This window comes from Micropterus salmoides, unplaced genomic scaffold (genome assembly GCF_014851395.1).
Source record: "Micropterus salmoides isolate LMB-PRFRI ecotype aquatic unplaced genomic scaffold, ASM1485139v1 Ms_hic_scaffold_6, whole genome shotgun sequence".
NCBI classification, from domain to species: Eukaryota; Metazoa; Chordata; class Actinopteri; order Centrarchiformes; family Centrarchidae; genus Micropterus; species Micropterus salmoides.
The window spans coordinates 23,170,474-23,187,781 of NW_024044348.1; the positions used below are offsets into that span (position 1 = coordinate 23,170,474).

The following is a 17,308-nucleotide window of genomic DNA, read 5'->3' on the forward strand; positions in this document are numbered from 1 at the left end:
ACGGTGGTCAGCAGGAGGTGGTGCAGGACCAACCATCTGCAGCTGAACACCTCCAAGACCAAGGAGATGGTGGTGGACTTCAGAAGGAAGAAACCACATCTCCAACCCATGTCCATCGAGGGGGTCGATGTGGAGGTGTGTCAGGACTTACAAATATCTGGGGCTTCAGCTGGATGACAAGCTGGACTGGACAGAAAATATGGACACTCTCCACAGGAAAGGGCAGAGCCGTCTGTACTTCTTGAGAAGGCTGGGGTCCTCCAACATCTGCAAAAAACTGCTGCAGATGTTTTACCAGTCTGTGGTGGCCAGCGTCCTCTTTTATGCTGTAGTTTGCTGGGGAGGAAGCAGCAAGAAGAGAGATGCCGTTTGACTGGACAGACTGGTGAGGAGACTGGCTCAGTGGTGGGCTCAGAGCTGGACTCTCTAGTGACAGTGGCAGAAAGAAGGACCTTGGACAAACTGCTGTCCATACTGGACAACGCCCACCACCCTCTGCACAACACCTTCATCGGGCAGAGGAGTGTGTTCAGTGTCAGATTGCTGTCCCAGCCCAGCTCCACCAACAGACTTAAAAACTCTTTCGTCCCCCTGGCCATCAGAACGTACAACAGTCATGGCAGGGAGGACAATAGACAAAAGAACAAAATTCTATTTTAGTACAGGTTTAATGTAAGTTTATGTATGTTTCGTATGCTATTGGATACTTGAATTCCCCTCGGGATAAATAAAGTATCTATCTTTACAGTTGTATGCAATACATTCACATTTGTTTTTTGTGTCTGTTTTGAACCAACCTCCCGACAGAAGTTAAATAAACCAATCAACTGACATGCATATGTACAAAATGTATTGTTGAGATTTTAGAAGTGTGCATCAGTTCCTCTGCGATCTACAGTTACCCAAAACAACCTTCTCTGTCAAGGTCCTAGTTGGGGACATTAATGTGTACATCTTTAGGGAAGCATAATTCCAGCATCCCTTGTTCCCACCACGGTCAACAGCACTGTTTTAAGTTTGACTGAGGATAGAAAGTAACTATGTGGTTATGATGCCTTGATGAATTGTGACATTTAGTGGTTGCCTTACCTATTTTGAAATCACTGACTTAACACTACAGACTGAGTCATTTGCATGGGCTGACTAAGATTAGATGGAAAATACTACTGATTAATAAATACAAGAACACAGCATCAGCTTTTACATTTTGATTTGATATTATGTGTATCTGTGCTCAAGGTAATTTCTAGGGCTGTCCCCGACTAAGGATTTACATAGTCGAATCAGAATTGTCAGGGATTGCCTGTTAGTCGAATCGTGTGTGGTGTGTGTCGGGGTTGTGTCTATTTCAAGTACTGTTTGAAAACGATATTATAATATTCTTTGTGTGGTTCATCAATGGTGATAAACTATTTATTTAAAGCTTATTTCTTTCTTCATAGTTTTAGTTACAGCATTATATGTTGATATTTATATCATAATAGGCTGCATATTAACTTATTGGATGAAAACCAGTAGTTCTATGTAAAATTAGACGTCTGTATCCCCATATAGCCAAAATGGCATGATTCTCGTTTCATCTTGTAGCTTCAAAGATCTGACTGTGAGACTGGCAGTCAAATCAGGCTCCTTCTATTGAAGCATCAAATCTTCAACTAGTTGGGGTCCAAGGGACCAAGTCTATCCTTATTCATTTTTGTATATTTCGGCTGCAAAATGATATGGTAGTGAAATGACTATCAAGTTATGAGCGTGCCTTTGTCAGCTGAGCTTCTCTGGTACATGCAGGCACAGGTTTGCTTAGCAACAGAACAATTTCTGTGTCAATATAAAGTGTGGTGCCAAAGTGGCTGTAGTTTTAATGGACTACAAAGACTGCCACATTTTGGACAGCTACATAATTAGCATTGGAATATTCCTTGAAATTATAATACACTAGTGTACTGAGAACCTCACATGTCTTTTTTCATTCTATTTTATTGTTTTATCTTTTTTATTGGTTAATTACTGACATACAATTCTACTGATGTGATTTTCTATTCTAGTGAGGTTTATTTATCTGCAGGAGTCATTTCTTAAGGACCTGTCTAGTATGTACTTATTCTCTGGAAAACAACCGCTTATTTCTTTTTCCCTATGATGTATTGGGTCTCAGGAAAGCCACTGCTGTACACATACTGTTGTAATATGTACAATAATGGCTGTCACTTCTTCAGACTCATTTTTTCTCATCTCCCACATCTACTCTCCATCTCTGCTGCTTTGCCCTTTGTTCCAGCAATCATTTTGCCTGGTTTAAGAAGAGGCACTTCATTTTACAGAATGTGTTGCAGTACACATACTGGTTCTTAGCCACATAGTTAAACTTAAAAAAGTACTACTAATGTAATTAAACCCCAGTCTTCTCAGGAACATTATCTAATTACTGACTTGTTCTTTATGTTTGCTGTTTTCCTTTCTTTCACTGTTTCTTTCTCTTCCGGTCTCTCATCCTCACATTTGTCAAAGCAAGGAAGCTTTAGTTGACAACAACCATTAAGTCAGCTTGAAAACTGGATGGGGATGAGGAGACCATTAACTCTAACACAGAGAAAAGCTTTGGCGTAAAACAGCTTTATCCAGACACTTATATACGTACACCTGAAAAATCACAAACCCACAAGACCCACAAAGCATGCATATTTACACTGTATTACTGAAACTGGAACACACACATCCAACTTCGATACATGCTGACATAATAACGCATTTATGCATTTTTCATGCATGCAGCTTTAAAATACATCTTCCAGTTGGTTGAGTAACATGTAGACTTAGACTTAACTACATCCATGGTGAAGACACATTGATTTGGTTTTTGATATAAACCCTTTTCTTGATCCAAACCAATGTAACTGATCTGACACACTCCTGCATATGCTGTGTGAAACAATTAAGTATGGTTGCCTTTACAGCACAAAGTAAGCTAATTAGCCCTACTGGATATTATTGCTTCTATTCCTGACTGTTTCTTCCATTCGGAGAGTAAACTCATGGCCCTCACTGAAGCCCTGTGGTTGAGGAAACAACACTGCACAGGCCTTTACCATTGAAGTTCTTCTGAGCTAGCTGAGCCAACACGCTTCTTGTTTTTCTCATAAATAAGAGATTAAATGGCTCTTATGAATTTAGGAGTAAATGAGCGTGCACACTGTAAGCTTGGTGTAGCTGGCAGTTTCAGGGCACATTTGAGCTGGATATTCACTGATCAGCAAGCTCTGGGTGCAACTTTGGTTACTAACTTCTTACTGTATGTTCTGACATCTTAAGCCTTAAGAGCCTGCAGTCATACAGTATTGTGGAAAAGTTTTAAGCAGGTGTGGAAATTTTGTAAAGAAAGAATGATTTCCAAAAAACGGACATGTTAATAGATTATATTTATCAATTACCAAATGCAGCAAGAGTGAACAGAAGAAAAATCGAAATCAAATCAATAGTTGTGTGACCAACCTTTGTCTTCAAAACGGCAATAATTCTCCTAGGTACACGTACACATAGCTTTTGAAGGAATTCAGCAGGTATGTTGGCCCAAACAACTTGGGGAACTGTATATTTATAGGGGGCTTAACTGATGTAACAGGGAAAGGTAAGACAGGTCTAGCTTGGAGTCATTAGGTGACCCCATGTGTTCACTGAACTTCCAGCTCTAGTTATTTCATGTCATGTATTTGTCTTTGTTAAAGAGGCAACAGTTAAACTGATAAGGTAGAGACAGTAGCTCAGGCGTCAGAATAGCAGATACCGGTGATCTCTGGGCATCTGGCAAAGGTGAGTCTTACTAGAATGTTTACAAGAACTTACTGGCTCCACAGATTAGAGTACAACTCATGGATAGTAATGGATTCCAGTATGATGTAGCATTGGAGTCTAAACATCAGATAGATTTGTTGTTCTAGGTTAAGGCCATGTAAAGATGACCTAATGAAGAAACATACAGGCACTAGGGTGAAGACAGAAACATAAAAGGGACCAAATGATGTTATCCTTCAGATGGTTGGTTTTGGTATTTTTCGTTTGTTGTGTTGTGGGCACTGAATCTCCTCGGCTGGGCTCAATAAACCATGTGTTAAGTCTCCGAAATGTCTTCATCACAACTGAACCTGGCTCTTTTCAACAGGAACTATCCACAGTCCTTCTGTGGATTTAGGCAGCCTCAGTTGCTTCGCTATCTTCATGAAATCCCAGACAGACTCAATGATGTTGAGATCAGGGCTCTGTGGGGCCATGCCATCACTACCAGGACTTGTTCTTCTTTATGATGAAGATAGTTCTTAATGACTTCCCCTTTATGTTTTGGGGGCGTTGTCATACTGCAGAATAAATTTGGAGCTAATCAGATGCCTCCCTGATGGTATTGCAAGATAAAAAAAGTATCTGCCTGTACTTCTAAGCATTGAGGAGACCATTATTTCTGACCAAATTCCCAACTCGTTTGCAGAAATGTAGCCCCATACTTGCAGGGAACCTCCACCATGCTTCACTGTTGACTGCAGACACTCATTCTTGTACCGCTCTAGCCCTTCGGCAAAGAAACTGCCTTCTGCTACAGCCAGAAGATTTTGCTGATGCAGTGTAACTACATTGTGTCTTGTTCCTCCTACACAGCTGTTTCTGTTTCAGTTAATGATTGTGTTTCAACCTACATGTTGATATTGACATATTACCAGTGGTTGTTTTTGTCCATTAACTACTCACAATGGATGCTTTACATTGATGTTTTTGCTAAGGAGCATGCTGAACAATTTCTGTGCCATGCGTTTTAAAGAGTGCATCTAGCTCCAGATAAGTAATTTACTACAGCCTCAAATTCAAAACACGTCAAACACAATTGTCAAATCAAAACAGCAGAGGCGCTTATATGCCACAGACCAATTACAGACCTTACAGAGTAGAATGATTAAAGCCCAGGATATTACAAATTAACTGCCAGGGTGAGACAAGTACTAGAGGAACTTCAACATTAGTAGTAAAGCTAGCTGTTAAAGGAGCCATTATAATCCCGGACTTCACCTATTACAGGTCTGCTTTTCCTATACACTACTTAGAAACAGGATTACCTTAATCCTGTTTCTACATATGCATTAACTCAGTAAGTGTAACGCAAGTGTTACATACATGTTGACTTAAAAACAACAAAAAACAGAGCAAATAACAGAGCAAAAAACATAGAGTGCCTTTTTATTTTTTTACTTTACATGACGTTTAGCTTCCATACCGCATCAGTCCTTATGTATATGTCCTACTGTTCAATGTAATCTATTTTTACTATGTTTCTTTTGTAATATTGTTTATGTAAAATGTACAGTATATGTAGATCTAGCTCATATGAGTTTATGGTGTCTTTTAGGTGGGTTGGGCATAGTAGTATGCATGACACAATAATAAAAACTTAATTCATTCATTCATGATACTATACTGTACATTCGTGGGAACTCACTATCTGTGAAGACAACACCAGATATCTTATTCTTTAATTTAAAGTCTATAGTAGTGTGATTAGGTATATTTCATGGCCAGTATAAAATATTTATAGACAGAAGACCCCTATGGTAGGTATAAGATGATCAACGAGAACAGAGGGAGATCTTGGAATGGATTACTGTGATAGATCTTTACCAAGTTTTAACTCCCCGGGTGCATGGAAAAATATTGAAAAGTAATGTAGGTTTGCGATTTGTGATACAACGCACAAAACCATCAACACAGTCAACAGCAGATGTGTGGTGAGTATTATGATAATCAGGATGTATTACTTACACATTAAGTGGTTGCCAGGCTGGCCACTGTGCTTTCATTTTAATAACTGTCAGGACGTCATCACCCTACAGAAGACAGACAGACAAAAAGACACAAAAACTCAATCTCAGTCCCCTGACATAATCGACTTTTCACTCTTGAATCATCACGCTTCACTGGTGAATGATTAAAAAGGATCCATGGAAGACTTTTTTTCCATATCCACACTTCTATAAAATCTTAATGGTCAATGGATAATGGCGGTATGTGTGGTCAAAAAGATCTAAAAACTCAACTTCAAAAAAGTAAGAAAAGCAGTGAAGAACATGCAGCTATAGAGCATAGATTATTTTAAATTTGAAGGAAAAAATTATAGTTAAATATAAAAACATGGCCCAGAAGGTTACAGACAACCTAAAACTAAATGTTTTCAACAGGTAATGAGAGAAGAGCTTGCAACAAAATCCTCAGAGAAGTGTCAGAATGTTGGCACAAGTGCAAAGGACAGCTGAAACCAGTTTGGAAATTTCTGTGCAACAACTGTAAAACATTAATCATGCACAAGTTTCATTTCTTTTTCCATGCACAATGTGAAATGTCACCTGCTCTGAAAAAAGAACGATGATTATCCAATCTTAATCCAAATGTAGTGGAGGGAGGGGGTCCTGCTACTGAAGCTGACAGTCTAAACTGTAAATGTCTCTCTTCCCCTTGACACTCATGACCCTACCTGACAGCTACAAAGAATTAGACATGGGTGCATTTTGGTGCCATGTTATTTAGTTTAGTTTTAGTTTAGTTTATTTAGCACGTTTGGTACAAGTCCAGAACAATGCAAGGAGGGAACGAAGCCAGACTAGGCTTGTACAGAGTTCCACTCCTTTTCCCATATTAAGTCACGAGATATGCAGACTAAGCATCAAAGTAGAAGAAAAAAGAACAACAACAAAAAACAGAACACACAAGAAAAAAAGAAAAAAATGAAAATAAAAACAACAAGCGATAGAAAGCAATTCAATACAAATCAACAATACTTAGAAAAGAAAAAGAAAAAAAAAAAAAAAACTACATAAAAGCATCAAGCTAGCAGTAGTAAACTCTTCAAATGCTTTTTAAAAGCTAAATAAGAGGACATTGATCGCAACGATGGACTTAAGTCACTCCAGAGCTTAGGACCTCTAAAAGAAATATTAAATTGATGTCTTGTAGTTCGTGTGACTGGTAAGACTAAGTTATTATTGCTATGTCTAGTGTGAAATGAATGAACATGTGAGATAGGAATAAACAAATTCTGGAAAGAATCTGGTAGATCTTGTTTCCTATATATAAACTTATGCATAAGTAAACATATTTGATAAATATTTACCTTATCAATAGGGAGAACTTTAAATTTATTATAAAGAGATTTAGTAGGTTTATAGAAGAAGATGTAAGAATGTATTTTAAATCTGTTACATTTGTGCAACAAGGTACATTTATCTGTTTTTTTCTGGCTTTATTGCCAAAACATGTATTACCTCTGACATAAATTAAAAAAACAGTCATTGGAAGATGAATACGGTGTTTTTGGATTAAAGAGCAGCAGACCACGATCCACCCGGCCCAAACAACCAGACCAGGCACCACGGCAGGTGCGGTGATCACTTAGAGGAGAGGAAAGAGAGCCAGGAGAGGAGCCATGCTGCCCCAGCTTAGACTTAATTCTGCTCCTAAAGAGCCAGTCTGGACAAAATGGGACTCATATTGACCAAGCAACAGAATTCAGAAACTGTTGTCACTGTTGCTAGTGCAAGACTCTGGCAAGATGAGAGGAGGTGGACTCTTTGTGTTTTACATCGATGATGCTTAGTGCACAAACGCAGTCAACATGGACTCTGTTTCCCAAATGTCAGACTGTTTATTGTGAAGATGAAACTTTCATACTTGTTCATGTTTCATGTTGCTGCTGTTTACATTCACCCCATGCAAATTCAAAAAATCCACTGTGGAATGTATATATGCGTCTGTATATATGTTTATAAATAACTGTACGGTTTTATTTTATTTGATATGTTACCACATTTTAATATAGGCCTACACTTAATTATATGTTGTGTGTAGCATGAAGGAACTACAAATTTCGTTTTGTTATGTAGCCTTGTGCTGTATAATGACAAATAAACAACCTTGTACCTTGTATAAAAGGACTCATCATGAAATGTAATAAAATACCACAACAGCATAAACTGAATATGTAGCTTCACAAATAGTATAGTATTGTATTCACGGCGGAGCTAGTGTGTAGGATTACATTGCATTGCATATGTCTTTGCTATTGCATCTAACCCCTGCTGAGGGCATTTTGTGTTTGTCATTGTGGAAAACATAAAAAATACTCTTTCTCTTGAGCACGGTTCATGTAAACAGTGAAACACTAGAGTGTATTTACTTTCATCTTGCAACCTCCCATTAAAAAAGCCCTCTCCTTTCCCCCAGAAGCCACCACAAAACATTTGAATTTTCTCTTCAGACAATGCCAAAAAAATTAAAAGTAATTACTTTTCATGCAAATTACTACTTCTCTTTAATAAAAAGGTGTGTATGTGTATTCATAATGTGTTTAATTGCTGTAATGATGTAAATAACCTTATTTCCTGTGGTCTTTGTTCTGGTAATATAATTGAGAGCACCCCAATCTTTTTCACTGTGTTATTGAATTTCATTGCAACAAATCTGACAGGCTGATAATAAGCACAGCATCCTTGAATCTATTTTAGATTCAAGGATGTTACTCATGGTAAGTTTCAAACTTAATGTTTTTTTGTTACACATTTCCACAACCTGACACAGTATTGTATTCTCTGTGAAGCTTTACACTTTCGAGTTAACATTTCAGTCCGTATTAAATCATATTTAGTGAGGCACTTGCAAACTACAATGAATAGCAGTTGACAAGTCTGAAAAAAAGAGCTACTTTTGGCTCATGTTCTCAATTCAAATTGTGAAAAAAAGTGGATGGCTTGGTCTTCTATACAGGGAAACACATTTATCTTTTTTATGACACTAGTTAAGTGTAGTTTGAGCTGTGACATTAATGCAGCTTCTCATGTTAATGCATGTAAAAAAAAAAAGAAAGAGAAAAGGCTTACTTTTTTGTTATTAACAGACCATTTGTCTCTTAAATGTGATCTAGGACCATCCAATTTCCCAGGCAGAAGGTGCTTAGAAATATGTGTCTGATGAGGAATAGAGCTAGCAAATATTGCTGTGAGACCTTTACAGAAAGAGATATCTCACAGCCAGCAGCGTCCAAGACAAGGACCACTAGTGAGCGAGCAAAAAAAAAGACCTTCGCCCACAATTTAGTCTATTGGCAGCCATTTGCCAAACAAATTGAACTGTCAAGATGCAACTCAATACTGCTGGAAAGGACACATTTCATGTTCTGCACCTGCAAACCAGAAACAGCAACAGTTTTATCAGTCTCTCTCTCTCTTCTGGCTCTGTTTTACTCTTGGATATCCCAACATAATTATACCAATAACCAAAATATACATACACTGTATACAATGGGCTATTTCAATTAGTCTAGCCTCCTAATATTTTGTACAATTAGCGTGATTCTGCTTTGAAGGTGAGAAAATGTGAGAAGAAATTCTCCACTGTGATGTAATTATAAAATATCAAAGTGGAGACCAGTGTTTGGATTTTAAAGTGGTGCAGCTCTGTTCCTCTCTGATAAAATTATTTGTTTCTTCTTAGGAGAGGACAGTCTGGACGCTACCCTTTCCCCAAAGTGTCAGTCAGTCATGCTGCTGAGGGCACCACTTTTAACAGGGATCAGAGGATATGACTGGATATAATTGATGTCAGCTTTTAACCATTCACATCAGCTGGCACACTGTGTGCCTCTGCTGATGCAAAATATAGTGCAAAAACTAATCAGCAACACACATTAGGACATTTTTTTAAATAACTTGGAAATCTTGATGATAAAGCCTAATTCATATCTACAATGTACCAACTTTTCTGTGCTCTTAAAAGTAGAGTGTCATGTTTCAGGATCATCATGCTCATTAGCCACATCACTCAGCCTCTTATCAATTGTCAAATACACAAAATATACAAAGCATATTTGCATATTATTGTTGATGGTATATTTATTTATCATGTATGTCGATGTGATAAGAATGTAAACTGTGTGTAGAAGTACGCCTCAAAGTGATCTTCACCCCAGCATCCTCTAAAGACTAAGTGATCCTCTTAGGACTCCTAGTCAACTGGTCAACTCTGGTCAATATTCCTTGTAATATTAAATTGTTACCTCCATTATTTCTGTAAGTCTAAGTAAATTCATTCTCATTACTACTACACATTTGCTTGTTTAAGTTACTTTGTCTATTTGCGTATTGACTTTTATCTTGGTTATTTTTGCTGTTTTAGTTGTAGTGAGTAGTTACTAATAAATGTGCATAAAATGTAAATGTATTTGTCTTGTGTTTGCTTGATTATATTTCGGACACCAAACTTTTCAGCCTGTGCTTCCCTGCTCTATATTTAAACTAATATTGATATCATTATAATAACTGCCTATCATGATTCTTATTAGGACTATATAGTTATACTAGTAATAGATCATAAAACTACCTCTGATAGCTTGCTACTGAGAAGGAGTTTTCCCCTTTGTTAGGCTTTCATGAGAATAATGATGTCAACAGATTTGTAGTCTCATCATAACGTTGAGCTAAATGTTCTGCTACATGTGTATTAAACAGGGAACAGAGTAGAATCTCACTGTTTGCACTCATTCCCTTCAGGTATAATTGAGTCTTCAGTCAAATGAAGAAAATCTTTGTAGGATCAATATAGAGGATGTGATCCAATATTTCCCATCATTACTTAATAATGACCACAAACCCATCACTTAGTAACTCCCTAGACATTTTGATGGAATGGGTCAGTTTTATAATTAATTGCAGACTTGTTAGAAGAGTGTCCGCAAGCTATTCTGTAGCCAGAGGCTCATCTGCCCCTAGATACAGTACTACACATTTTCTTATTGCAGTGAGCGGTGAAGATGTATTTTCAACATCATGATTTTGACTTAACGTTAAAATGTATTAATTTGCTTACTTAGCAGTTACACATGTTTTAGCTGAGCGCTCACAGTTTTCATTTTAGTCACAAAAAAATTCATGCAAATCAAGAACATTACACAAGCAAATAGCCTGCTTCATCATCAAAAGCACAGCTTGCAGACTTCAGCTCAAATATTAATCTACCAAGTCAGCGGCCCTTATACCCTAATCGACTGCATTTGACACTGATACAAATTGCTCTGTGTGCAATACAACTCCTCAGATATTCTATATGAAATGTAATCCCACAACTGTATTTTATTTGTTGTGTTTACATAATTCAGGCAGGGTCAATCCTGTGGCCCTCCTTAAACACTTTGTGTCTGCAGAAAGATACATTATGGTATGGATGCTCAGGGTCCTAATGACTCTGGCAACCCCTGACCTTTTATCTAACAACATCTTCAGGACAGAGCTTCCCCTTGAGCATGAATATGGTGACAGTTTCTATGAGTAGTTGAATAGCTTTTCAAAAATGTCATCAAATGTCATGTTTTCAGAAACAAAGAGCAACTGTGTTTTTAGCTTGTCAACCATGCATTTAAATACTATTGACTTCATAGACTACTACAAGACCTCGTGTGCTTTTGGTCTATAAAGGGCCATGTAATTTGTCAAATAAATTTGAAACCATCAAAGTTTAAATTATTGGGTTAACATATTAGTAAACATTTGCAAAAATGTTCTATACGTTCCACTCATAACACATGGCTATAATGTAGCATTATCATTTTGTCTCATTTTGCTTTGTTAGCCTATTTTGCAATTTGACTTGCATAAAGGTTTGTATTGGTATCATTGTGAGAAATAGTTGAAATAAAATATTTAAAATAAAATACACTGATTTCAAAAGCGTTTTACATATATTTAGCTTTGCTGTTTATCATGTATGCAATTGTAAAACTTTCCTCTTTCCATAGAGGAAATCTTTCCATATGTCCATCCAATAGAGAAAATTATTAAAGTATGCTGCCATTAATAAAGTCACTTTTACTGCTTCACACAACTTTGCTGTTAGATTTAATGGCTGTTAGCAGAGAGATTTATTGGCTTAAAGGGGCATTATGTAGTTTGCTCGTATGCGTGCTCGATTGAAGTCATGAGCGAGCATAATCCAAAACACAACCACTGTCATACAAAAATCCTGTAATAAACACAGAAACACCAGCATGCAGGCTGTGGCTTTTCACTCAGACATGTTCAGGACTCAGACTCAGACTCTGTTACTTCAACGTTCCCGTGTCAGAGGTAGATCAACACCGGCTCCATATATATATCGGCACAATACTCCCGAAAAAAGGCAGAGTGACAGCGGCTATAGACAGGCAGGGAGAACAGACAGAGCTGGAAACTCAGGTAAACTCCCACTGCAACGTTACAGTAATAGTTTTATCAGCTGCAGGTTGAACTAATCTCTGCTCGTTACATGATCACGGTAACGTTACATTTACTGCATTTAGCCGACGTGCTACAGCGTTAGCTCGCCTGCTGCTTTCAGTAACTATCTTTACTATCTGTGAATCTGTCTCCGGAGGCTCAGCAATGTCAACACAGCTACATGTATTGGATGATAATGAAACCGTTAGTGAGCTGGACTGAATATTATAACGAGACTGTTTCGCACTTTATAACAGTTTGACCGAAGTAACTTTACTGTAACTAGTGTTAGTGGATGGTTCTTCCTCTGGGTTGTTGTGACCGTTTTGTTGCAGTGTTTTATGTTATGTGGGTCACGTTAGTCACAGCGACAGAGGTGGAGAAGCTGTGTATCTGATTATTGGTAAAACCACAATAAACATAAACTGAATGTTACGAAGCAAACAGCAGCAGGTCCGAGCTGCCGTAGCGTTAGCCGGCTGCTCCTGACTGCATCACTATAGGCTAACGTTAGTAAACAAATCTCTCCACATTTGCTTTTTACCGTTACATCCTTTCTTACAGGGTAAATGAACAGTGGTACACATGATAGTAACATGGGTCACGCTAGTTGGTGAAGTAATGTGGAAAGCTAACGTTATATAACTTTGCACCGGATAACATTAGCAACTGCTTGGCGTTAGCCTGCGAGCTAACGTGACTTTCTCTGTGTTTCTCCAGCTTTACTAATGCTCACTTTGTTCTTACTCGACATTATCTGAACCTGTTTGGTCTGATAGCACATAAACCTTTATTGTTGTTTTGGATCCTTACGTGGAGCCTGTGTTTTGCTGTGAGCCGGTTGTTTTATGGTGTTAGTGGACTGCATGTCGTTAGCTGCCGTGTTGTTGCTGTAGTATTAGTGTATCCGACCCGGAGACCTCACATTAAAAGCAGAACAGTGGCTGATGCAAGCAACGGAGAAAACAGGCATATGCTTAATTTCTGAGTGAGTTTTGCGCCCACTGACAATAAGGCAATGACAATTTGAATTATTAAAATCAAAAACTTACATATAGCCCCTTTAACGACAAAATGTGCAACAGATCATTTTACCTTTGGCACAGAATCCCAAGACTCCCAAAAAATGCATTTCTCAATTAACAAGTATAACTGCTCTTGCATCTGTTCAAGCAGTTAAACAAATACGTTTGCCAGACTAAAATGTTAACTGACTTCACTGACAGCAAGAGCAAAAGAAAGAAGACATTTGCTGCCTGCTTTTTAAAGAGTGACATGGATGACAGGTATATTAGAGGAATGTGCATGGTTTGCAAATTGACAGTAGGAGCAAGCTTTGGAGTGAGATGAAGTTTACAGCAACCTTCCATATTATTTATAAAATGATATGCTCCCAATAATAATAGGCTATTACATGTGAACATTATATTATAGCCACAGTACTACTTCTTGAGAAAATAGATTATGTATGATCATTTTATACATAAGCTATCCCAGACAAATCACTAATGTCTGTAGAAATCGGCTTCAGAACATCCTGCCTGCAACAATTGAGCTACTGAAATGGTACACTTCTTCCTGCACTTTTTAATCTTCTTAATAGAATAAACCTCGTTTTCCTGTCCAGTGCTCCTATTATGATTTCTCATGCTGCTACAAACAAAGAACTGCATGTCTCATCTTCTCTTCATTTCAGATCCACAAAGGGAGGTGCGGTACATTATAATAAATTCCTGGAATCATGCTCCTGCCTCCAAATACAACATGACTGCCTATCATTTATTTTGAAAAAATGTCATTATGTTTTCTTTTTTGTCATGTTGTTTCCCTTCATTCAGTAAGTGTGTTTTCTATTTTGCTGTTTTCTTACATGTTTTTTTGTATAGTAAGGCCACCATAGGTTCCCGTTTTTCAGAACAGTAACTGAAGGATCCTGTTAGTTGTTAAGTGGTAAGCTTATACCACTAATTTAAGTCTTCCAACTGGCAAAATTATTTCTAAATCCACTCCTTGCTTTTCCTCATGCATATGTCAAAGACAGGCAGAGAGGGATAGAATTTCAAAGATTACCTGTAAGTAGCTCTTCTGCTGCTCAAATAAAGTGCATATCCACTAATAACAGGCCTGTTATTAGTGGATATTGTTGTTAGGGATGTCTAAAGCTGAGCCCTATTAGCAATGTAACATGTACCTTGCTTCTCCTACCCAACACCCACACTAGTTAGCTTTCCAGAGAGCCTGTTATTTCCTTTACTAATTTAATATAGAGCTAAAGCTATAATTCTGCCATATCCTGTAGGATGACAGCTAAGGGACAACCTCTCAGGAACTCATTAGAGTAAGCTCAAGAATTATATTCTTTAGAACAGCAAACCATTAGTTACTAACAAACCCACATACTGCTTCTCATTACTTTCACATTTCAAGGTTCCAATGTCAGTGTTTCCTCATTTTAATTGAATTATTAAACATGTATTATTGTTCATGCCGAATAAGCTTCGTGACCCTGAGTCCCATCAAGCTTCTTCAGAACCTGCCAGTCAAAAAATTGTGCCGATTTATGATCTTGAATAGATGCATTTAGGAAATAGGGTGCTTTCATCACTTGTGCAGCACCATAGAGTTCAGTGAATATATGAATACTGATGCATTACCGTTGATCTCTTTTTGTCTTTTACTCTGAGCACTCTTTGACAAAAGATGATTTGCACTTCATTTCCACAGTCTACAAGATTTTGACTTTCAAGAGAAGCTAAAACAAACATCTGGCAAGTTTGTCTAAAGGTTCTTGACTTTTTTTGCCATGCCAGTGAGAATCACCATTACTCTTACAATGCCCCTAAACACATTGAAAAGAAATGCAAATCGTTTTTTGTAATCAATCATACTGTACTGATACATTGTTTTGTGCATCCCTGTGTCATTAATCACTGTCAGACCACAGCAGCCAGACATACCTGCTCAACTGGACAAACGCTGTGGCTCACAACATAGTACAATGTGTGAGTTATTAAAATATTCTATACAATATTACAACACCTGCTCCAAGTCAATTATGTCACCATAGTCCAGCGTAGCAGGAGCACATTTATCAACATCAGGCTAGTATTTCACTCCTAATGCATTTTATTTCTGTCCAAAAGAAGCACTTTCATGAACTGGGTGTTGTGTGGCAGCAAAGTTAAAGATTATTGTATTTAATAATTCATAATCCATAGTTAACATTGTATGACTGGGAACAATGCCACTATGAATTATTATCTAGTTGTTATAAAATCTTTCATATCACTGATGAATGTTGCTCAGTTAAACAAGCAACTGTTGTTTAGTGGCCATTTCAGAGCTCTTCAGCACTTGTGAATAAATTCTAAGAGCGTTTTCTACATGTATGACACCACAGTGATTTATAAAACTGGTTACTGTTTGAGCCATTTTGGTTTGAGACTTACACTTACACTAGACATACTGAAAAAATCTGTAAAAAAAAACTATTTCCAAGGATCTTTTAACTGTTAAGTCTGATTAACAAAAGAACCATAATTAAATAATTTCCTTTTCTCTGTATTGTGGCTACTATTGTAGCTGGGGAGAGTCTCATGTCTTTCAGTATTAAACAGATTTGAATTGTTTATCAGTCACATATAAGGCTAAAAATCCCTGTGCTATACTTTGATGTGCAATATATTACTACTAATAATAAAAACAATAATTTCCACTTCTCCTAAAATATTAAGGCTTCTAAATTATTTCTACAAACTCTAAAACATTTTAACCACAACCTGCATAACTGAATTATGAATACTCAGAATATCAATAAATGCAGACACAAATAATATTTTAATAAAATATTAAATAAAACATTGCTGCTAATAGAAAAGGTTCATGTGCATTTAGTGTCTGAGCAGTGAAGTGCATTTACACACTGTGGTTCAACTGATTTGTGAACAGCATAAATACAGAAAGCAGATTTTTAATCAATACAAACTCCAAACTATCAGAATTCACTGTTAAAGCCGACTGACTGACAGGCGGTTCAGAGGACTGACGTGTCATTTCTCTAAAAGTGTGTTTCCTTGATTCCTCTCTCCTCGCATCTTTACCTTTCCATCTCTCCTCACGTCTTCAGTGGGAGGATCTGAGATGCAAGGAAATGTGGATGCAATTAAGAGATCTGGGATGTGAATCCATTACTGGTAATATGATATGACCAGCAATCATGAGCACCATGCAAACCGGATGTGATGGAAGTCACGTAACTCACGTGACGGAAGTCAGTAACATTATTTACCTTAGCCCCAAAATAACTCACCATTTAACTAATACATCACCCTACTTCCTCCTTTGCTACCGTTGTACGGCCACTAGAGGTTGCTGACACAACAAAAGTAAAAATGGGTAGTAATAACGTGCTATAAACAATAACCTATTTGGTCGTTTTTCTGGGGAGGACATGCTGGTCATTGCCTTGTTGTCCTCACCCCACTTGTGTATATAAGTGGTTGTCTGCCACTCGTTACAGGTTCACTACATGCTACTCCGTGTTCATGTGTGTCACCATGGCACACCATAAAAATTTTAAGTCATGATTCCCAACCCTATGGGGAGACTTTTTGGGTCATTTTACTTTTTTGCAGGATGCTTTTTCTTTTGATTAAATCTTCAGGACCGCAGTTCAGAAATCAATACATGGTTCTCAAGTATGCAGACAACAATGACAATGATTAGAATTTGCTCTTGACCTGTTAAATACACTATGTGCTGGAAGTTAGCCCATTGACAGAGGCCTCTGAACCCACGACGCCAAGTCTATCCTGCTGGGGTGGAAAAGCCCTGTCGCAGTCCCTCACACAGAGGATATCAGCCATGAAATTGGCTCAAGGCGAGCTGAGCGTGTAGTCTTTAAATACTGCCTCAGCGAGATAATACTAGAGTAGTGCATGGTTCTCCCATTGGCATAGAAAACCTTAGCAACCCTCATGTCTTTTCCTTTTCTTCCACTACCAGGACAACTGTGCAGGGTGGTAGTTCCTAATGTCCAC

General features: G+C 37.7%; 1 protein-coding gene across 1 annotated transcript in view; it reads right to left on the reverse strand.

The window, feature by feature from the left end:
- The window catches only part of spon1a (spondin 1a), a 74,363-nt gene that overhangs the window by 17,888 nt on the left and 39,167 nt on the right, over positions 1–17,308 (reverse strand). Inside the window, exon 7 of the mRNA XM_038702011.1 lies at positions 5,797–5,861. Coding sequence (XP_038557939.1) covers positions 5,797–5,861 — 65 coding nt within the window. The remainder of the gene's footprint in view (positions 1–5,796; positions 5,862–17,308) is intronic.